General features: G+C 34.3%; 1 protein-coding gene across 6 annotated transcripts in view; it reads left to right on the forward strand.

The window, feature by feature from the left end:
- PDS5B (PDS5 cohesin associated factor B) overlaps nucleotides 1-23,108 on the forward strand; it is a 109,568-nt gene that overhangs the window by 54,696 nt on the left and 31,764 nt on the right. For all 6 annotated transcript variants that reach the window (XM_085320716.1, XM_085320712.1, XM_085320718.1 and 3 more), the window contains 12 exons: nucleotides 909-1,054; nucleotides 2,201-2,352; nucleotides 4,039-4,152; nucleotides 5,659-5,740; nucleotides 10,838-10,886; nucleotides 12,346-12,485; nucleotides 12,565-12,680; nucleotides 14,130-14,235; nucleotides 16,436-16,596; nucleotides 17,207-17,330; nucleotides 18,187-18,345; nucleotides 19,930-19,998. In XM_085320716.1, coding sequence (XP_085176842.1) covers nucleotides 909-1,054; nucleotides 2,201-2,352; nucleotides 4,039-4,152; nucleotides 5,659-5,740; nucleotides 10,838-10,886; nucleotides 12,346-12,485; nucleotides 12,565-12,680; nucleotides 14,130-14,235; nucleotides 16,436-16,596; nucleotides 17,207-17,330; nucleotides 18,187-18,345; nucleotides 19,930-19,998 — 1,418 coding nt within the window. The remainder of the gene's footprint in view (nucleotides 1-908; nucleotides 1,055-2,200; nucleotides 2,353-4,038; nucleotides 4,153-5,658; nucleotides 5,741-10,837; nucleotides 10,887-12,345; nucleotides 12,486-12,564; nucleotides 12,681-14,129; nucleotides 14,236-16,435; nucleotides 16,597-17,206; nucleotides 17,331-18,186; nucleotides 18,346-19,929; nucleotides 19,999-23,108) is intronic.

The following is a 23,108-nucleotide window of genomic DNA, read 5'->3' on the forward strand; positions in this document are numbered from 1 at the left end:
TAACTTCCATAAATGCAAAGCTTTATTTCTTGATGTAGGTTTTCAATTTTTGTGCTGATTACCAGTAGCGTTAACGATCAGTGTTTCAAAAGAGACTTGAAAATTTTAACTGGTCATTGAATAGTAATGAATGTGTAGTAACCACTGTTTGTTTTATTTAGAACATAATTCAAGTTGGCGTCCTATATTTGCTTGTTCAAGTTGTTATTCTCAATTATTTTGGATGTTTCATTGATGTATGCTGTTTCTCCTTCCTCGTCTTGTATATCGTAACACTATTCATTTTGTAATGTTGACTACAACGATCTTAATCGTTTTTGTGTGTGTGTTCCTACTTTTTTTTTCTTCTAAATTAACCTAAAATATTCACTTCTAAAAAGATAAGTGAACTTTTCCACCTGTTTGGTATTTTGACAACTTTCTAAAGTGATAAGTAGCTAAAACGTTTGACACTTGTAAGCAGAAACATTTAAAATGTTGATAATATGAGATTAGTGGTAGTACTAAATAAGTAGCAATATCCTAAAACAGTGTAGAGACTTTATTCAGTTTAGATAAAGTAGGATATGTCTAAATAAGCGTTTTAACTTGGTTGAGGAGCATGCTTTTGGAGTATATCTCTTAATTTTTTTCCCTTCTTACCATGCTTTGGCTCATTGTGTAGTGTTCCTAGAGCATGCAAATTAGATTCCTTTTGGATAATATAAAAACAGAATTTGTGTTCAGGAGTGCAACTGCTATGCTTTAACAACCAAAGGGTGTGGAGTCTGTAGGAAGAGTAGCCTCAGAACGTCTAAAAATGCATTTAGTCCAGATATCAAGTTCTTTAATACTTGCTGTTCTGCTCTGCAGATACAATTCTGTTGGGCTATAGTAGTTGCTAATTTACTATTGTTTTTTTCTTTCAGAATATCTTAAAGTAAGGTCACATGATCCTGAAGAAGCCATTAGGCATGATGTTATAGTTTCCATAGTTACTGCTGCTAAAAAAGATCTTTTGCTTGTCAATGATCACTTACTTAATTTTGTCAGAGAACGAACACTGGATAAGCGGGTAAGACATAACCGTTATTACTGGTAATTATGTATTAAACTGTTATTACTGGTAATTATGTATTATACTTCTAGTTTCCTGTATCTTATCATAGCTCAATGTACTTTTACTTAAAAAACAATGCTTCTTAATTAAACCTTGCTTAGTGTTTGATAGCAAAAGGGTTATATAATATTTTTCAGGGGCACTTAAACAATAAATGGTGTTGCACCATCATACAATAATGCTGCTTCTGGCTCATGGGTCAGATTTATCCATGATAGTGATGTGTTCAGTGGAGTAGTCATTTGTAAATAGTATGAGGCATCTTTTGCTCTTGACTGGAATGCCATATTTTCCACTGTGTTATATTGTCCTTTTATAATAATATTTTTTTGATCATATTATCTTAGACTGAAGCAAAAGAATATCACTCATYGTATAGTTATAATAATTTTTAGGTACAGTGAGACTTTTAAGACATTCTAACATCTCCTGTAAAAGGTCTTGAAAGCAGAATTCAAAAATGTATTTTAGATTACTGATGAAAAGTGTTCTACTATCAGTGGTGGCCAGATTGACTTGCTRCCATCAAGTGATCTAGCTAAAAGCAGGCAATGTAGTGGATCTCAAAGTTAAATATCCCTGAAATTTAGTTTATTCATGTTTCATTGTTTAGCAAAATTCCTGTGATTTGCTGCTATGTTAAAGCATGGTCAACAAGGATGTTAAAGGCAAACTTTTATAATTACTGTTATCACCTGTTTTTTTCTTCACTTACTGATATGCTTTTGCCCTGTTACAACCATAAAACATTGGCAGGTATTCAGTGTAGATCTCTGAGAAAGGGTGTTGACTTGAATTCTAAATTGAATTCTAAATTCAAGAAACGTATATGCATAGTAGTTATTGATGTTGAAATATGTGGCAATAATGGACATGATGCAATATTTGTTTTAATGAGTAAATATTTCACTTAAAATTCAGACTGAATTTTTTATAAATTAAAATATTTTATTTTGGGAAAGAATTGGAAATACCTACCAGGAAATTCCTCAGATTTTTCCTATTTTGAGTTTTGAACTTTTACACTGCAGTACTTCTCTCTCTTTTTCTTCTTTCTCTCTCTCTCTCTCTCTCTCTCTTTTTTTTTTTTTTTTTTTTAAGTGGAGAGTGAGGAAAGAAGCTATGATGGGACTTGCACAGATATACAAGAAATATTCATTACAGTCAGAAGCAGGAAAGGAAGCTGCGAAACAGATTTCTTGGATCAAGGACAAACTTCTGCATATATATTATCAAAACAGTATTGATGACCGGTAAGTCTATCTTTATTTGTTTTGAAAGGTAGGCAATTCTGTGAATGAATTAGATAACTTGTATGCAGATTGTTTTTCTTTGTGCTTCAGCCTGTATGTTTTGATCCGATGCATAATCTGATACAGTTGTAGCCAAGTGCTGTCCTCTTTTGTTTTACTCTGCTTTTTTTAAGGTCAAAAGTGATTCTAAAAAATGAGTTATGTTGAAATATTTCATAATTTTTACCTGTACCTCAAAACTGCTTCTGTTATTTTTTTTTAAAAAAAAATCAAACTACTGAAATACAGACAAAATCTAAGATTCAATAAATTAATTGCTTTAACTTTAACTTTGGACTTGCATGTTGCTTCTGCAAGCTTTAAAAACAAGTCTAATTGGTAAATGCTTTGACAATGATTAAGGCATCTCATTTGGTAAAAAGTTAGTTTTCCTCTGCGATTAATAGCTATGAATTGGAACCTTGCTCTGGATTTGTAGTGAAAACAGTGCCTCTGTCAACCTAGCTGTAAGTTTGTAATGTGGTGGTTTGAGTTCAAACACAGTTGCATGTTGGGGCAGCTTCCATTGTTTTAGGAGCGAGCCTGCCTTGACTAATCAAGGGATCTTGTAGGCTTTGAAAGTAAGCATAATCAAATACAAATGACATTATAAACCTTATACAAATCCTATCAGAAACTTGCACCCTCAAAATTAATTTCCAAAATAAGCAGCTATAGCATGGTAGATACCACAGAAATGAAAGGACCTGTTTGGATCATCAGGTACAGTCCTATCTACCTACATCCTTTTTTTTTTTTTTAAAAAAAAAAAAAAAAAAAAAAAAACAGCTGAGTTTGGGTTTTGACTAGTTGCTCCAATTGCAAGACTTTAACTTATGCCTGTGCGTAAGGAGTTCTCATTTCCTGCCTAAACTTACATGGCTGGTTTATACTCATACTCTGTTTTGCCAACACTGACCTCAGTTGACATAAGGCTTGGACCGCCTTGGTATTTAAGAATGCGACGTGAATTTACTTTACTTTGGCTCACAGTATTTCTCTGGTAATTGATAGGCCTAGTCTTTCTTTCCTCTTGTTTCTAAATAAACAGCTTCAACGTGAAAACATAAAAGCAGAAGCTTTTATTAATGTCTGTGTGCTGTACTTGTATTTTTTCACTTTTGAAGCAACAGAAATGGGATAAACTCAGTCCTTAGGGAGAAGAAAATCCCATTCCTTCTGACTAAAATCTGAATTTTCCTTTGTGTTGATTATATCATATATGTTATCATAACACTTGATATTTTGTTTCTATTTTAGACCCACTAGTGAAAATAAATTATTGACCCCAATAGTGACCTTTATGAAATTCACTAATAACATATCTTTRGGCTGATAATTAAGAGACGTTCTTCACTTAAAATTCTTTGGTTCCTATCCAGATTAGTATGTTTGATCTTGTTAATGTCATTTCTTAACTGTTTTACTGCTAACATTAGAGATTGTGTGTTACCTCTTCCATAATAATATAGTTTGTTTTAAGCTTAGTTTTGTTGGAAATCAAGTAACTTGACTTTTAGCCTTTTTTGAATAATCCAGTCTCTATACACAATGATTGATCTCTAAGTCTGAGAATTTTTGGATGTTTTCTAGCAATTTATGACCACTTTTGCTTTATTGTTTAAGTTCTTTAATGCTGTCTTTCAGATTACTTGTTGAACGCATTTTTGCTCAGTACATGGTCCCTCACAACTTGGAAACAAATGAACGAATGAAATGTTTATATTACCTTTATGCAACACTGGATTCAAATGCTGTGAAGTATGTGCTGTTACTGACTACTTATGAAATGTTGTATAATATTATTATAAGTTAATTCTAAATTGTTATAAGTAGCCTAAGCCAATGGACAAAAATAGTTCAGGAATTATCAGTAAATGGAATGTAGCAGCAGTATATATTTCTTAGATGAGAGCTGGGAAAAAAAGTAGTAAGATCTTTTCTAATAAGATGTGGTACCTTTTARCCATAAGCAGCTAAAAAGTGTCGAAGGTCTGGTAAGAAACTTGAGTGCACTTCAGTCCACTATGTGCTGAAGAAGATCAGATAAGTTTGTAGGAGCATCTGCTAGCCCTAGAGAACTGCTGAATTAATTTTCTTGTCCATTTAGCAGCCGGGATGACTTAAAGGTGGAAAAAAAGGACTTGTTTGTCTCTTCCCCTTCATTATATTTTACTTATAGCTGTCTTATTAGCTACAATACTTGCCTTCTGTTGCTTAAGAATAGGAGCATACACATGAATTTGACGAATGATCGTTTTACTTACGTGTATCATGTTCACAATTTGAATTTAGTTTTACTTTGGTTCTGTTTAGTGGCACTGTGCCACTTGAAAACTGAATATATGTTTTTCTCATGTGACAGACTAAAAAGTTCTGTATACCATAGAATGGATAAAAATTCCAAACCTTTCAAATACTCCAGAAAATGATGTTTGAATCCTCTGTATTTGCCATATTACCTGGGTTAAAATACTGCAATGGTATAATATATGAAAATTAAGAATAATATTTTAAAAATAAAAATGGTTAGTGTTGTTTTTTTTTTTTAGTATGGGTTAAACAAAAATGCAAAATGTAGTTTTTTTCATTACTTGTTACTTTGGGCAACAAATTTCTGATTTCTGTTGTTATATGCAACAGTTAATTAAATAGAACTGAATTTTGTTACTTGTGGATTCTAGAAGTTGTTCAAGCAGTGCTGTGATTCTCCTTCCCCTGATAGGTTATTTTTTTCTACAAAGTGTACTAATTTTCAATTTTGTACGATATCTCTGATACTGTTCTTACAAGTCTAATCTTGTCCATTCCTCACCGTTTGTTGATCCATTAGTTGCCTTTTATATGCAAGAAAGACGTTATTTTGAAGATAAAAATCTTATACATCTTCTTTAGCTTCTTCCTCGGAGTGTTTTCAAAAGAGTAATCTCAGACTTCTACAAATGAGTTCTTCATAGCCCAGGCACATTAGTTTTGCTTCCCCCTTCTTTTAAAGGCAGAGTAGTTAGGCACCTGAAATAAAACTCATTTCAAAATGTCACTTTGTTCCAGTCTAATTTGACCAATTTCATATATCACTTTACTGGGAAACGCTTTAGGCTTTGACACAGAGCAATGAAATTTCAGGTGATAAGCACTTTCCTGAGTCTGAAGGTGAAAAGAATTTAAAGGCTGTTTTTGGACAATTGTGTTATTGAAAAGAAGACTTTGACAGCTCTTCTTCTGATTTTACGTAAACGTGCATATATATGTATTTTTTTCCTTTAGAGCATTGAATGAAATGTGGAAATGTCAGAATCTGCTACGACATCAAGTAAAGGATTTAGTTGACCTGATAAAACAGCCCAAAGTAAGTTGTTTGCCTTTATATTCCAGTGGATATACGGTTTTATTTAAAATAATAAACTGTTTAATTCCAGAAAAAAATAGCACTTGGTGAAGTATCTCAAGCTTATTCTTAATGATAGMTGGTGCTGTTCTGAAAAGAAATAGTGTGTACTATAAGGCATTGCCATATTCCTATTCATATATCTGTCAATTTTATCTTCTATATGAGTATATACTTGCATACCACAGATAAATTTAATGCAGTGTAATAACCGAATTATCCATTTGCTGAAATAACCTGAACAGGAAGAGATGGTAACTGTGCTTTTGTAAGTGTGGTTGTTTATCTAATGTATCTGCTTGGCAATACTACTCTTTTGCAGATAGAAAATGACTCATCAAATAAAAATTAATCCTTTACTGTTTCAATCATATTATAGTTATAATGAAATTGATTGCAGTGGAACTCATAATTTTGTTTTAGTGCATTTAAAATATGTTTAAATACAGTATTAAATTGTAAATACAGTAATTACACATACAGTAATTACACATACAATAATACTTCATCCTATTTCAGTGTCCTTATTTAAATAATTTTAACAATACTGTGTTTCTTATGTTTCTGATCTAATTTAATACTCATCTATAATCTAGAACTTCAGTTAGTTTCTTAGTATTTTCTACTTATCAATTGAAAGTGAAATTTCAGCTCTGCTTTAGGTTTTCAGAGAGATGTGCTGTATCAGTTGTAAAATATCTGATATGACATGGAGTTGAACATCTAGTTTTAATAGAGGCAACATCAGCATCACACTTGAAACAGTGTATGCAGTTGATGTGTCTACATTTTTGCCTATGTGGTTTTCATCATATGTCACTCTTAAGTACTAATTTGCTAAGCTTAAATATTTTTGAGTAACAGGGCTACATGTGAGAATTTAGGGGGCTTGGAACAGTCTGATATGCTCATTTATTATTTAAAGCAAAACTTTTCTTATTGTGATAATTAAAGTATATGTATTTATTCAAATTTAAGTGTATGCTTTCATAATCACAGTAGAAATGAAGGGGGAAGTCTAAACAAGGTGGCGGTAATAATCTTTAGACAAATACTCATTGGCCATTCAGAACTGTGGAAACTTTTTTTCTGATTTCAGGAGACCAAATTGAAATGAAATAGTAACATTTTAGAATATAAGTTAATATTACCATATGTGTTTTTTCACTCTGCACTAATTTCTCCACTTAATCATGATGGCTTAGTTATTCATTTTTCTCCTTTACATGTTGTCCCTGAGGCAAGTGTAGGGTTTGCGAGAGCTATCCTGGAGATGATCAGTGATGGGACAAGGAGCAATGTACAGAAGTTGCCACAAGCAAWTTCTGATTAGGTATTAGGAGGGAGAAATGCAGTGAGGCTACTGGAACAAATTGTCCAGAGAGGTTGTGAAATCTCCACCCTTGGAAATACTCAAAAATCAACTAGACAAGACCCAGAGTAACTGGAATGATCTATGTTGGCCCCACTTTTGAGTATATGTTTCAACCAGGTGACCTACCACTGTTGCTTCCAACCTAAATTTTTCTGCAATTCTAAATGTTTGACTTTTTCCAGTCCACTGTCTAGTCTCATTCCCCCAAAAAACTTTGAGACATTTAGTGAAACACTTCATTTTTTTTCCCTGTATTCCAAGGTAAGTGCTGTTGTCTTTGCTCGTGGTAATTACTTCAATTTCATTACCTTTAACCATAAAATGGTACTAGTTCTTCATCCATATGTTTTTCCCCTACTTAACTGCTGAAGATTCTCCTCTAGTTTTTAGTTTGTTCCCCCACCACCCCCCTGCTGCCTTGTCAGACAAACTTTTGACAATAGAGCAGTACAGAATGGCATTCTACTTTTGACTTATCTTTAATTCAGCTGTATTTCCTGGGATTGTTAATATTACTGTAAGAGACTTTGCTCTTCCAATCTATCCTCAAACCAGTATCTTACCTCATTGTGCACTGTTCGGAGTGTTGTCTGTTTCTGGATATACAGATGAGCAGTGCTCTATTTTATGTCTCACAAAAAAAGACTTTTAATTTGGACTATGTATTTGGCCTGAAGTGTTTTGATAGTACTCGGAAGTGTGAGAGAATATGGAAGAATGAAGAAGTTTGTCTTTAAATCAGAAGAGCCTAAAACTCGGGCAATTTTGGAAAAGTGAAGTGGTCTGGATTCTGTGTTATTCTTTTGTTCTTCCACAACTTTCAGCTAAAATTATAGTCTAGTTTCAGATAAATCAGGCAAGCTGTCTTGTGTTCAGTATTGAGGAAATTGAAAGTCTGTTAAGAAACTTTCTACTTCTGTTGATCATAATTTGCCCTAATCAGGGACAGAAGAGACTTCAAATTTGCCTTTAAAATGAGTTGCCCTTCTGAACAGCCTGTCCTGTTCTCCTATGGTAATAATATGAATTTAAATGAAATAATTAAACTTGCCTGTTCACATGTAGAAAAGTGTGTGACAGCTGATCATGCTCAGAAGTTGTGAGAATCCTTCTGACTCAAGTTATTTCATGTTTGAATGAATGATTAGCAGCTTACTCAACTTAAGGACTGTTCTCTGGGAACTTTAGCCCGTGTTAGGTGACCAAATCAGCTTGAACCAAAGGAACTCAGTAGTACTGGTGTTTTTGCTCTTATTTTGACTTGGAAAGAAAGGAGATTCTCTATCTGTTGACATCATCAACAGATGATTTTTGTGCTTGATTTTTGTGGTTTTTCATTTCTTGTCTGAACATGCCTGTTAAACTGACAGCCAACCTCTCCCCAAAATGATAGCATTCTGCCACTGCTGAAAAGGGACTTAAAGTTCTGTAGACTTACTTAATGACTGGAATTATGTGGCAGGTGTCCACATCACAAGGTAGAGATGATTGTCACGGTAAACACTGTTTGTCTTAATCTTATGCTATATTTTTGCTATGTTTTGATCTTTACAAGACTTCAAGTAGAAACTCTTGCAATGTTTAAGAACACAAATTATCTAGTTTATTTTCTTTCTTTTTTGTGTGGACCTAAACATGTAAGTCTGCAAATGTATGATAGAACTAAAAAATATTATTTTTTATTGTAGTACCTAGTCCAGGGCTTAGAAATTTACTCTTAAGAATGAAAAAGCTTGAAGGATTCTTCTCAGGAAATAAGCTCTTTCCTGTGTATTAGGCAAAGTTATTTTAATGATTAGTAGTTTTGTTGTTTCCAGAGCCAATTAAGGCTTGTTTGAACCTTATATTAATGAAGACTGCATGTAAACTTCAAATAAAACTCAAGAAATTAGGCTTGCTTGAACAAGACTTTGACCTCTGTCTTGCATGTTTTTGCTGCTCCTCCATAATAGTTCTAAGCCTTCTATCGGAAAATACTGGAGTGTCTTGCAACATTACCTCAATGGTTGTGTTCTGATCGAATCTGATGAAAAGACACAGCTTAGGTCTTCATTTGCCTCCTGTTAAGTACTTTGCAGRAAAAAAAAGCTCTTCTTAACAATGATGATCCTCCTTTCTCGGTTGTGGGTATGCTCCCCCTCCCCCATTTTTAAAGGTAATATACAAGCCTAAAAATTAGAATTTTGTCTGTTATAAAGAGGGTTTTCTGGAAGACTGTCCTAGTGATGGTGGCTAAGCACTGATCTTATATAATACATACTTTTGAATGAAAGTTCATAAATGGTGGTTATGCTCTTGTTTAACGTTTTACCCAGAGGAATATTGTATGATAATTGTAGGCCGTAATTGATGCTACTTACATTTACAAAGCCTTGCAGACTTTGTAAGCTATGTCATCAGCATTGCTCTTTCAGAAGTCATTTGGCAAAAGAGCTGTTTCCATTTTGGTTTGGAAGCCATTATGTCTGTATGCTTTTGACTCAGCTGCAAACTTTAATTTTTTGGGTTCTCATTTTCATCCTACTTAAGAATGAGGATTTCAGAGTTGTTTGACACCACTTATTTTTACACAACAATGAAGGGTTTCAGTTTGTTTATTCTTTCATGCACCTTACAACACTTATGAAGATGATTAAGACTTTATCCTCACTTTACAGTTAAGGATTCCCTCTGCCATTTGTGCTTGTATTTCCCTCATATTTTGAGCTTCAATATAATTCCACAGAAGTTCCTTTTCTGTAGAATGTTGTAGATTACAGCTAACAAGGGAAAAAAGTGTTTTAGAAACTGTTTTGTCCATCTGCAGTAGTGGATGATGTGTTGCAGAATATTACTTATTTGTAAGAAGCATAATTCTTGTAGTTTTACATGGCTATCAATTTTTTCCCTCTTCTATTTCCTTTACATGTTAAAGGGAACTGATTATTAAGATGGACTTTTCATGAGGAACTTGAAATCAGGTACCCAAATAGTTGGTGATGCAAGAAAATAGAGATAAAAGTCTGTTTTGTATCATTTATTATAGCTGTGAGGAGCTATTGGACTGTTTTATTTATTTTTTAAATCAGAGGCAGTTTCGCTGAAATCCAGGTTTCACTGATCTTCAGAAATATAATGTTTTCATATTTTACTCTTATCTTTGTCCCTAGTTGTTATTTTTGTAGTTATACTGCTATCCTGTCTTCTCTTTTCAGCTTTACAGTACCAGTAATGTTGATATTRATTTGCTTTGTTCTTTACAGTAAGGTGGAAGCTACTGCTGAGACTATTTAGAATGAGTATGTGAACAAGAAGATAAAGTGGATTTAATGCTTGCTGTTCATTTTTTATTTCAAAACAAAGAGCCTTTACGTGGTAAACACTATTATAGGAAAAAAGCTGTTTACCCTGTTCATAAAATAGATAGTAAATTAAGAAGTAATATATATATATAAAAAAAACTTATATACATATATTTGAGGAAAAGTGTTACTGTAGTCATGATTAATCTTTTATTTCTTGCAAGTACCTAGCATTAAGTTTGCAATGGTGCTTTTTAACTGCTCATACACTCACATGCTAGCCGAATGATAGGGGCTGACTTGCTGATAATAGAACATTATGGAATATTGTGCATTGTGTTCAAGTGGAAAAACATAATGTAAAATTTTTACTTAATACATTTTTTTTATTTTGACTTGCAGACAGATGCCAGCAGTAAAGCTATATTCTCAAAAGTGATGGTTATAACAAGTAAGTCAACTGAAGTATATTAAAAATTGTCTAAAAGCTGTTGTTGAAATATGTTACTTTCCTCTTTTAAAATCACTTGAGTTTATGCACTTTTATAACAAATCTTGATAATTCTCCAAAGCATACTGTTGTATTATAATTATCAAGATATCTGTAAGGAGAATTAATTCCTTATTGTTAAATATCTCCAGTTATGAAGCTTATCATATTATATTTTGGCTGCATTTCTAACTGTTGTTGATTAACTTGAGATCACTTGCATTTTGAATTAATAACACTTGTGTCAGCATTTATCATAGAATATGTATTAACTGACGTTAACTAATATTAAACTAGCTATTACCTTACCTGTTTTTTGAGGTGTTGGTATTGTAAATGATGTTGGGGAATATGAAGGAGTTCAGGTTTCAGAAGGAGGAAAGCACTTGGGAAACTGAAGAACATCCATGTAGTGTGAACTCTTGCTACTTCCTCCCCACCGCCCAACCCTGCCACACAGACAACCCAAAGCATTAGAACTAAGGGAGAAAGAAAAACTTGCTTTACAATTCCAAAATTTTATTTTTAATCAAACCTTTTTTTTTTTTTTTTTAATGCATACTGTTATTTTGGGAGAAAAAATAGATACTGCTTAAAGATATGTGTTTTTGAAAATATCTTGAGAAAAGCTGAATCTTACTACTGGCTTTGGCCATGTCCCAAATGCTTTTTTCCTTATAATATAAAAGCTGATCAGTTTGTAATTGTTCTAATTCCTTTGGTTCTAGGTTGCATTTTCAAACAAAACAAAACCAAAAAATACTTAGTAGAACTTTAACTATTCTGTAGTCTTATACTATTGTCTGTGCCAACTTTGCTTAATGTTTACCGTAATAAAAAGATGAAGCATCTTAAACAGTATAATAATACTTTTGTCAATAGATTGTCTTGTGAATGTACTATTAAACATCAAATTAAGGTACCATTTAAGATGTACCTTTTGATATTTTTTCATGTTGCAAGTCAGATACGGACAATTTAGATTTAGTGGAGGAGTAATTTAGCAAAAATACCCTTTTCATGCTTGCCATATCAGGTAATTAAATACTTAATGCATTTTTCTGTGGAATGTTGGTTTTGTACTGTTGCCTGTAGAGATTTTGAGGTCAACTTCAGCTGTTAATGTAGTTAAAAAACCAAGAAGCCTCGGTGAATATGAGGGAAGGATGAATAAAAAGTGTGAGGGAAGGGGAGCACAAAGGGAGACCAATGTAATAGCCAGGGAAGTCTGCAAATGTAAACTTTTTTTGAAATAAGTATTCTCATAGATATACGAGTTCAGAAGTTTGTGGGTTTTTCTCCTCCTTTTTGGTTAGCTTGCCAAGAAAGTATGTAGGCACACACATGTGAATTTCAAACTTGTATAACTCACAATACTGATACTTACTGAAATAAATAGTCATTTATTTTTCTTTTAAAGGAAATCTTCCTGATCCAGGCAAAGCTCAAGATTTCATGAAGAAGTTTACACAAGTTCTAGAAGATGATGAAAAAATAAGAAGTCAGTTAGAAATGCTAGTTAGCCCAACATGTTCTTGCAAACAGGCTGAAGGATGTGTGGTAAGGATAGCTCTTAATATTTAAGAATATTTATGAATATTTTTGAAACTCAATTATTTAACTGAAATTTATATTGCAGAGGGAAATTACAAAGAAGTTGGGCAACCCAAAACAACCAACAAATCCTTTCCTGGAAATGATAAAGTTTCTTCTGGAGAGAATTGCTCCTGTTCATATTGATACTGAATCCATCAGGTATATTTTTGTATGGTTGTAGTTCACAGGGTTTGAAAGTGCAGTTTCTAATTTTGCCTTAAGTACAATAGTAATAGATTGGATGGAAAAGTTTTTAAAGCCTAGTGACTTTCAATATCTTCTGTTTTCCCCATGCTTAGGAGTTTTTGCCTCCTCATTCAGGGTGCAACAGCACAAAATGATTTATCATTCAGCCTGCCTAGGAGAAATTTTCAGRAAAAAAATGGATCTGTTACTGATTGAGAAAGTTTGTTTTATGAGTGATTTTTAAGAGAGATTTATATCCTTGGTTATTCGAAAATTCTGTTAAAATTTTTCCACGCAGGATGTTAGACTACAGTGACTTAAACAGCAATATAAGTAAGGTGTTAATGCCTTAAGTTTTAAGGAAGAGTAAACTGGCAAAGTTGTAGATAAACAGTAATGGGTAAAGTGGTTATTAGCGAGAACTGGTTCTAAATACTGGTAAATTCTTATCAGTTAATTCCAGCTGTAGTAGTTAACTGGAACTTTTCAGTTTTTGCCTGTCATATATATACATACGTACATACATACATACATACATACATATATATATATATGACCTAATAGGGCCATGAGATTTCATTTAAAATCCGCTTCAGAAACATTATTAGTAAACTTAAGTAGTAAAAGACAGTTGTTACTAGTTTTACCACAGAGCTGGTCTTTTCCCAACTTTATAAGTTTTCACTAAATTTCTACTTCATTTTTGATGCTATCAGACTTCTTTAATTTTTTTTCTGTAGGAGGCTATTTTTATCCAGTTAAGGGTGGAGGAAAAAAAGACTGAAAGTCTAACTAGGAGGTCTCTCCCTTGGTTTACTACTAGTGATTATAAATAGAACGTGCAGTGTGTACTGAAGAAATATTCTGAATATTGTTCATTCCTCATCAGAGAGCTACCTATAGGCCTTTTTAATAGGCTCAGTCTGATAATCACCATTTCCCTTCTTAGGGAACAATGTAAGAAAAAACAAGTGTTCCTGCTGACGTGAAATATGAAGAAGATAAGGCTTTTGAATTTTTCATCAACTCCTGTCACAGCTGTTTAACAGTTACTTTGTTCTTGGTTATAGGCTAAACATTATTAATGGTTATTTCCGTCAATTATAAGCAGCTTGTAACCTCAACATAACTCTTGTCTGAATTTGTTACTCAAATTGTTTCCTTATTTTGGTCATCCTTCCAGAGTAAGGTGTATGTAGCTCCTAACTCATGATGGATGAACATTTTTGAAATTAATGTTTAATTATCTTTGATGTATGTGGGAGAGGAGGGCGACCAGATTGTATATGTAGTTGACTTTCACTTATTTTATTGTAAATTTATACTTTATATGCTTTAAACAAACTTGTGTTTTAAACTTATGAAGTGGTCATATTGGCTGGAATTGCAGTAATAAGACTGCTCTTTAATTTTTCTTTTCAGTGCTCTTATCAAGCAAGTAAACAAGTCTATAGATGGAACAGCTGATGATGAAGATGAGGGTGTACCTACTGATCAGGCAATTAGGGCAGGTCTTGAATTGCTTAAGGCAAGTACACTGTTGGTGATCAATGAACACTTGAAAACTTTCTAAAGAAACTTTGTTAAAATGCATTTGTAATTAGCACTCACTACTGTCAATTGTAATCATTGTGGCAGTTATCCAAAAAAAGACATTACATTTCACCCCCCCATATCTATCTATCTATCTATCTATCTATCTATCTATCTATCTATCTATATATATATAGTATGAAATATTTTTTTCTTCTCCATACTCACTGTATATGACTTTTAAGATTATTTTATACATTATTTAGAAATAAAATTGAAATATAAAGCTGAAAGTAGTTGCATGTGTGATATCATAGAATCAGTAAGGTTGGAAGGGACCTCAGGAGATCATCTAGTCCAGCCCTCAAGTGAGTGGCCCGTATRGGGATCGAACCCGCGACCTTGGCATTATTAGCACTACGCTCTAACCAACTGAGCTGAACATATCAGCAGTTGAGTTTTGGTGATTGGAGTGTGATTTTTTTTTTCCTATTTTTTTTCCTGGGTTTGTTTTTGTGCTTCTGTACATAGATGTAGTCACTGAAGTAACAATGTATGCTTTCGATAATATATATAGATTGTAGTCATAAACAATGCTTATGTGGACTTGTGGTTGTGAGGTAACTTGTTTTTGCCTCCTCTCCCCGCCATTAGCCACCAATGACAGTGTGGTGTTCTTTTTTCTTTTTCTTTTTCTTTTTTTTCCCTCCTCCCTCCTCTTTAAAAGTGATTTGTGGTGACGTCTGTGCATGTGCTGTGGATTCAAATATGCTTATTTTGGCCCTGTGTGAGCATCTTGGAACTGGAAATACACTGATAACATTACAAAACTGTTAGAATTGACTCCTGAACAATTTATTGATGCTTTTGATGGATAGGACTAACTAGTACAGACACAGCAGTTTATGAATACAGTCATACTACTTCTGAACGTGTACTTAGATATCTGTACAGTACTGTGAATATTCCTGAGTTCCACATAAATCGGGGTCATCTTCATTTCTAGTCTATGTAATTCTTGTTGATATTCAGTTAATACAGCAAACCCCGTCAATATGTACTCCCCAGGATATTGTAAGAGAATTCTTATCTTCATATTCTCCTCTTTTCCCAGGAGGAAAAGGACTGATCACTTTTTATTTACGAATACAGTTAAAAGTCTGAAACTCTTTAAATGAAATTATTAGAGTTTTTCATTTCACTTAAACTTAATGCTTTTTATCTAATGTATTTGACCAATACTGTGTAGCTGTACTTGCACAGCCAGATATCTGTGCCATCATCAGTTAAATGCAAGTGCTGAGAGATGCCCAAAACTGTAGGGTGATTTAGGAGACTTCAGAATACATAGTGCTCCAGTACTGAAGTATTCAGAACATCTTAGATCACCTAAGGACTAGCAGATTCATCTCAGGGCAATTGATTTTTTTAGCCAAATATGCATGTTAAGATAAAAGTGAGAAAAGCCAGTGGCATTTAAAAGTAATTTTGAGTAAGAATGAGTTATGTCATGGAGATCAATGTATTTAAAAGAAGGATCAAAGATTGGTACCTAAATATTCATATGAACTGTCATGATACATTTTGGGAAGAGGAAGAAGATATGGTAATCCTATAATTACAGGTATGTCTATGTTAGTATTTTGAGTTGGGAATGTGTTTTGAATTAATTTTCTAGTTGTCCTGCTTACCATGCTTTATTTGCCTTTCTGAGTAGTGTGGGAGCACACAAACTCAATTCCTTTTGCAGAAACCAAACTTGGAGATATGTTTCAGGAGCACAGTTTGCACTGCAGTAAGTAAAGTGGATTCAGTCAGACCAGAGCTATTCTGAAATAAACCCCCTAAAATGCATATAGTATGAACGTTGCTTCCTTAGCACCAATTCCATTTCTGCTCCTACTGTAACCCACTGCTTGCTAATGTAGATGTACCCCCTGAGAAATACAGACTTACAATAATAGAAAATTAAATTGAGACTGAAGAAGTCAGTTAAAGGTGGTGAGATCATGTAGAGTCAGAGAAGTTTAGGAAGTGCTAATAATTGACAGAAAAAGAAAGCAATAAGGATCATGTGACCAAAACAGACACAGTATTGTAAATATTCCAAAATTGCAGTGAAAAGTCAATCTTGATGTGTCTGTGTAAGCAGACCATCAAAAAATATTAATGAGACTCTCATTTTATTTTGACAGGTACTTTCGTTTACACACCCTATCTCCTTTCATTCAGCTGAAACTTTTGAATCTCTTCTGGCTTGCTTGAAAATGGATGATGAAAAAGTGGCAGAAGCTGCTTTACAAATTTTCAAGAACACAGGAAGCAAAATCGAAGAAGACTTTCCTCATATAAGATCGTAAGTGTATCTTAAAGAGCACTACTCAAACAGAATGAGATTCTAGAAGATTTCATTTTTCCTTTTGCATGCTACGTTATTCTGCATTCTTTTAAGAAAAAGTATTGCTTCAGATAAAACAGGGAAGAGTTTGAATGATTTTAAAATGGACTAATTTTTGAAGAATAGAAGTGCAATAAATACATCCAAAGAAGTGATAACTGACATATTGCTGAAAACACTAATTTGTATTATTGCAATTCAGAATTACTTACACTTTTTCTCTGAATTCAGTATATGACAGTGTAAAAATATTCTTTGCGATTTCTCACTCAGAGTGAGAACACATAGAAAACAGTATTTCCCAAAAAGCATTTTAGTAGCTTGTGCCGATAGAATGTTTTACCATATGATACTTCTATAGACAAAACCCAGTTATTTTACTTCCGTGCCATGTAAATAACTTTTCCTTTCTTTAAAGAAGTTGCCAGAACCAGGAGAATTAGTGTGTTTGAAGAAGTGTTGTTCTATGTATGTGTGCTTATACATATATGTATATGTAAATCTACATTTCTGCTAGTTTAATATTTTGAAAGGTTTCCAATTTTTGAGAAGATTATCTGTTTTGTAGTGCTTTGCTTCCAGTGTTGCATCATAAAGCAAAAAAAGGACCCCCTCGTCAAGCCAAGTATGCCATTCACTGCATTCATGCAATATTTTCCAGTAAAGAAACACAGTTTGCGCAGATATTTGAGGTAAGATGAAAATATTTAAGTTGCTTTTTATTAATCTTTATATTGCATGCATAAACTAAGGAGCATAGAGGCAGTTCATATTGGAAGTTAGYTGTATCAAATTTAGAGGAGGCATCTTTTCCTTCTGTCTTAGTTCCCATACAGTTTGACCTCAAAAATGGTAGCAATGGGGGATGTTTTTAATGTCCTGTCATCCATCTTCCTTAGGTTTACTTTAGTCTACTAAAAAACCAAATAATAAACACACAATAAAAACAGAAGTGTAGGCCTGTCTACTGGAATGAGGAACTATTCTTGGAAACCAGAACCAAACACCACCTATCGCTCCCATTGTGACTGGCACAAAATGTTTAAATGGTTACAGAAATTATGGAAAATTAAGTTATGGTAGAAACTATTTGCAGAGTTTATAGTTATAACTCCAAATATCCTTTTTAATTAGGGCTCATCTGCCTTTTTATCTTGAAGGATAAATCATATCATTACAGAAATTGCCATTTTGAGATGTAATATGCTTCAATACGAAAATATGCTTTTTAATGCATTGTTTCCCAAATGGTCCAGCTTAAACTACCCCTTTTTGAACTCTTCTTCCCAAATGTGATTAGCCTTTTATGTCTGTTGTCTTGACTTGTCTTGTAATTCCTGGGAAGCCTGTTATAGGGTTGATGAATATGTTTTTAAATCTAAATGATTAATAGTTCTTTCAAGATTTCATTTCTGGAATGGAAATAGGTGGGTTAAATGGGCAGTTAATACAATTGTTAGAATGAGTAACCTGATACAGATTTTTTCTTGTCTTTTAATAAGACATAAATTTTATCAATAATATCTGATTTTTTTGCCTTTATTCTAGCCACTGCATAAGAGTCTGGATCCAAGCAATTTTGAGCATCTCATTACACCATTGGTTACTATTGGCCATATAGCCATGCTAGCACCTGATCAATTTGCTGCCCCTTTGAAATCTTTGGTTGCCACTTTTATTGTTAAAGATTTGCTAATGAATGACAGGGTAAGTTTTATTTGTTTGTTTGTAATTTTAAGGCTCCCCTTTTCCTGCTGTAGGATAATTGGCAAGAAAAGTATGTGTTTAAAACAAAACAAAACTTTGACTTGCTGTTTTTACCTTTTGCATGTATTTGTCTTTGATTTTCTGTGAGTATTATTTGACCCAACTGAAAGCCCACAGTACAGAAAAGGTGGGTAGCACTAACTTTGTAATCATTACAAAAATGACAAGTTAACTATCACCTATGTCCTACCCTTTGTTAAAATAGGAAATTTTGCTTTATCTCTTATCATAACTTGCTTGTTTAAGATTTTTAGCAGGTATGATGCATTTGAAACTAAAATATACTGTTTAAATGAAAGACTACGATTCTTGATTTGTTTGATACTTCTGTATCGATAGCGATTATAAAGTTAAATGCTTAAGTATTGCCAGCTACACTTAGGGAGGTAATTGCTGTCTCAATTTCTGCACTTGAGATCCTGGTTTACTGGATATTAAAAATGAGCATTATTTTTGAAGCAACAGAGATCTGGACAGGCTGGAGAGTTGGGCAAAGAGGAACCTCATGAGGTTCAACAAGGGCAAGTGCAGGGTCCTGCATCTAGGGAAAAAATAACCCTAGGCACCAATACAAGCTGGGGGCTGACCTGCTGGAGAGAAGCTCTGCAGAGAAGGACCTGGGAGTGCTGGTGGATGACAAATTGACCATGAGCCAGCAATGTGCCCTTGTGGCCAAGAAAGCCAACGGTATCCTGGGGTGCACTGGGAAGATTGTTGCCAGCAGGTGGAGGGAGGTGATCCTGCCCCTCTCCTCAGCTGTGGGAAGGCCTCATCTCGAGTACTGTGTCCAGTTCTGGGCTCCCCACTACAAGAGAGACATGGAGCTCCTGCAGAGCCCAGCGTAGGGCTACAAGGATGATCAGAGGGCTGGAGCACCTGCCCTATGAGGAACGGCTGCGAGAGCTGGGCCTGTTTAGCYTGGGGAAGAGAAGACTGAGTGGGGATCTTATCAATGTGTACAAGTACCTGAAGGGAGGGTGTTAAGGGGATGGGGACAAACTCTTTTCAGTTGTCCCCTGTGAGAGGACAAGAGGCAATGGTCAGAAATTGAAGCACAGGAAGTTCTGTCTGAGGAAGGTGAGGGGKAATTTCTTCCCTGTGAGAGTGATGGAGCACTGGCACAGGCTGCCCAGAGGGGTTGTGGAGTCTCCTTCTCTGGAGATCTTCAAGGCCTGCCTGGATGCAACCCTGTCTACCATGCTSTAGGTGACCCTGCTGAGCAGGGAGGTTGGACTAGATGATCTSCAGAGGTCCCTTCCAACCTTACTGATTTTATGATTCTGTGATCTTGCACTCTGAAGCCCCAGTGTTCAGAAAATAATTTTTTAAAAACCTTATTACTACTATTAAACTTGCTGATATTTGAATAGAGGTAAGAATACCTTACTTCTGTACTTGTCATTTCTATGAATAAGGAAGGTATAAAGACAACTGCTGTATTGTTTTAGAAGCAAACGACACAGGAGGTTGCAGCAGGTTTCAGTAAAGTAACAGTAGCATAACAAAATGTAAAATTTGGTTTAGCTTCCAGGGAAAAAGACGACAAAACTTTGGGTTCCAGATGAAGAAGTCTCTCCTGAAACACTTGTTAAAGTAAGTAGCACTTAATATGTCTTTCTATGCTTGTGTGTGTAATAATATATTAAATATCAAGATTTCCTTGCTTAAAAAAGTTAAAAGGAGAAACTATTTTTAAATTGAGGACTGTATCAGAGGAGAGAGGTTGGATTGTCAGGAGAGAAGGTTTTGTAAATAAATTTACATATATACCTTACTGAATTTTTATTATGGTCCTATATTTAGTGTACAACAGTTAAATATGCCAGATATTATCACACTTAATTATTTCTACTTAACTTAAACAAGTCTCTACAGTATTTAACTATTAAACTTTATATTTTTCATTGGAATTCTGAAAACATTCTAGGAAAATTTTTGTGGTGTCTTGAAATAAGGAAAAAGCCATTTTTGCAATTGCCTGTTTTCACAAAGAGTAAATATGTTACATTGTACACAAAGAAGGAAAATATGTATTAGAGAAAAACTTAGGGAAAAAAAATTAAACTTTGAAATGTTTCATACAGTTTCTACCTAAAAATCATCTTAAACTTGTCCGTGGCTTGGAATAAGTTTATTACCATTTCTAAGCTTGGTAATACATTACCTCCATTTTTTTCTCCTTTCAGTTAGAAATGGACTTGTTCTGTGGAAAATGCATCCTATGTCTGTCTTTTTTTTTTTTTTTTTTTTTTTTTTTTTCTCTTTTTTTTTTTTTTTTTTTTTTTTTTTTTTTTTTTTTTTAAAGAAGGTAGATTCTACATCCACTTTCTACAGAGGTAGATTATGCTTTCACGTTTTCTTCCATAATTAGAAAGATGCGCATCTCTGTAGCATGCTGTTTAATTATGGCAGCTGTTTCCATTTTGTGCCTCTGAGTAAAGTTGCTCCGATACTTTTAAGTTCTATACCTTCTCTCACAGATTTATTAAACTTTTTGTAGCATAATGGTGCCTTGTCTGCCAATTTAGTAAGCACTTTGGTTTCCAGCTTGGTACAGAATTCATGGAAACATTCAGTTACATCTGGAGTTGGTTTGTTAGTTCTCTGCTTATCTGACTGCAGCAAAGATATTCTTCCTATTTGTGCAATAGTTGCACAGTCTAGAGAAATAAGATGTACACTTACGTAGTTAAGTAATTTCAGTTCAATATGCAACTTGAAGTAGTAAATATTAATTGAATTTTTTTAAATGACACTTGAAAACTGTGTAGTCTCTGTAAAATGTGTTTTTGTATTGAATTTGTCCAGTTGAAAGGCTTAAGTAGAAAATCTTAAAGCAATTTCAAGTTGGAATAAAGCTTGAAACTTGAAGCATTTGTGGGCACGTGAAAACAGGTTATGGTGAAAATTGATCTGCAAATTTAATTAGCCTTTATTACTATTATGAAGCCTAAATTTAATGAGCACTACAGATGACCTGATTAGTTTATAAATGGATCTCTCTGTTGACAAAGTATTTTTAAAATCTGATTAACAAGGGGAAAAAGACATTTTAAAATATAACTGTTACGTATATATAATACAGATATATTATAACCAGTAGCTTTTTCAAAAGTTTATAGTATCTGTTAAATAAAAAAGGTAAGGGGATGAACACAGAAGTACATCTTCATTTAGGTTTGGAGGAACTGTCCGGCCAAATAGAYACAGGCCAGCATAGTTTTGCGTGCTAAGCCTAAATGAAGTGATGTCTGTAGAAAAATGTTTCAGCGCCCTATTAAATATGGATTAAAATAATTATTGTATGAATGAGACTTGTATTTTTATGCCTAGCATGTGAGTGTACACTCTTAACGCATAAGCCTCTTTTGACAGTGTCCAGCACTGAATACTTCAGTGGAACATGCATGCTGGATTTAGACTTATAAATTAGCAGTAGTATTTCTTGTTTTCTTCCACATGCACTGCAGTATTTGTTTTTTAATCCTATGTCTCTATTTGTGCTTTTAGTTACTGTTTCATTTTTTAGTCTTGCACGAACATCTAGATTTTATAATACTCCTGCAATGATGGCAGTCTGGAAATTTAAGTACTAGAAACCTCTGCTAGGTGTTGTTGAAATGCTGATTAAGTAGGGAGACATTGTTCCTAGGACTGTTTTCCAGGATTGTTGCAGGGGATGTTTGGTCATTATACCTTTACAAGGGAGACATGTTGATAATGTAATGTTGATTTAGCCCTGGTGAGGCCTCATCTGGAGTACTGTGTCCAGTTCTGGACTCCCCAGTGCAAGAGAGACATGGAGCTACTGSAGAGAGTCCAGCGTAGGGCTACAAGGATGATCAGAGGGCTGGAGCATCTGCCCTATGAGGAACGTCTGTAAGAGCTGGGCCTCTTCAGCCTGGGGAAGAGAAGACTGAGTGGGGATCTTATCAATGTGTACAAGTACCTGAAGGGAGGGTGTCAAGGGGACGGGGACAAACTCTTTTCAGTCGCCTCGTGAAGCACAGAAAGTTCCGCCTGGCCGTGTGGGGGAATTTCTTCCCTGTGAGAGTGACAGAACACTGGCACAGGTTGCCCAGGGAGGTTGTGGAGTCTCCTTCTCTGGAGATCTTCAAGGCCCACCTGGATGCAACCCTGTCTACCATGCTCTAGGTGACCCTGCTGAGCAGGGAGGTTGGACTAGATGATCTCCGGAGGTCCCTTCCAACCTTACCCATTCTGTGATTCTGTAATTCTAATCCTAGCTCAGAGAAAAGGGCTACGATTATTCTGCAACTGTTCTTATCACTTTCTTTTTTTTTTAATCACTTGTTTTTGTTGCATGTTTTTTACAAAATTCATACTTGCACACTGCTGATTATTTGCATAAAGCGAGGGTTTGAACACAATTTTCTCATATGCAAAGTCAGAGACTTATGTGAAGTTCACTATTTTAGAAAGAAATGATCACATCCTATCACTTTTGTTTGCACTTAAAATACACCTATATCTATCTAGTACAATGGAATCATTTGTGGTCTTTTGGATGGTTGTATCCATTGTGGTATTTTGACTTTCCTGATGTTTTTGTGTTGTATAGATTCTAAACCTTCATTTTTAATCTTGAAGGAGGAGTCTAGGTTCATGGGGCATAAATTGAAACTAGGAAGTTTCAGACTGGATATAAGGAGGAAACTTTATCACTTTGAAAACAATCAGGC

The sequence above is a fragment of the Rhea americana genome, unplaced genomic scaffold (genome assembly GCF_003343005.1).
Source record: "Rhea americana isolate MKP2758 unplaced genomic scaffold, rheAme1 scaffold_65, whole genome shotgun sequence".
Lineage (NCBI taxonomy): Eukaryota > Metazoa > Chordata > Aves > Rheiformes > Rheidae > Rhea > Rhea americana.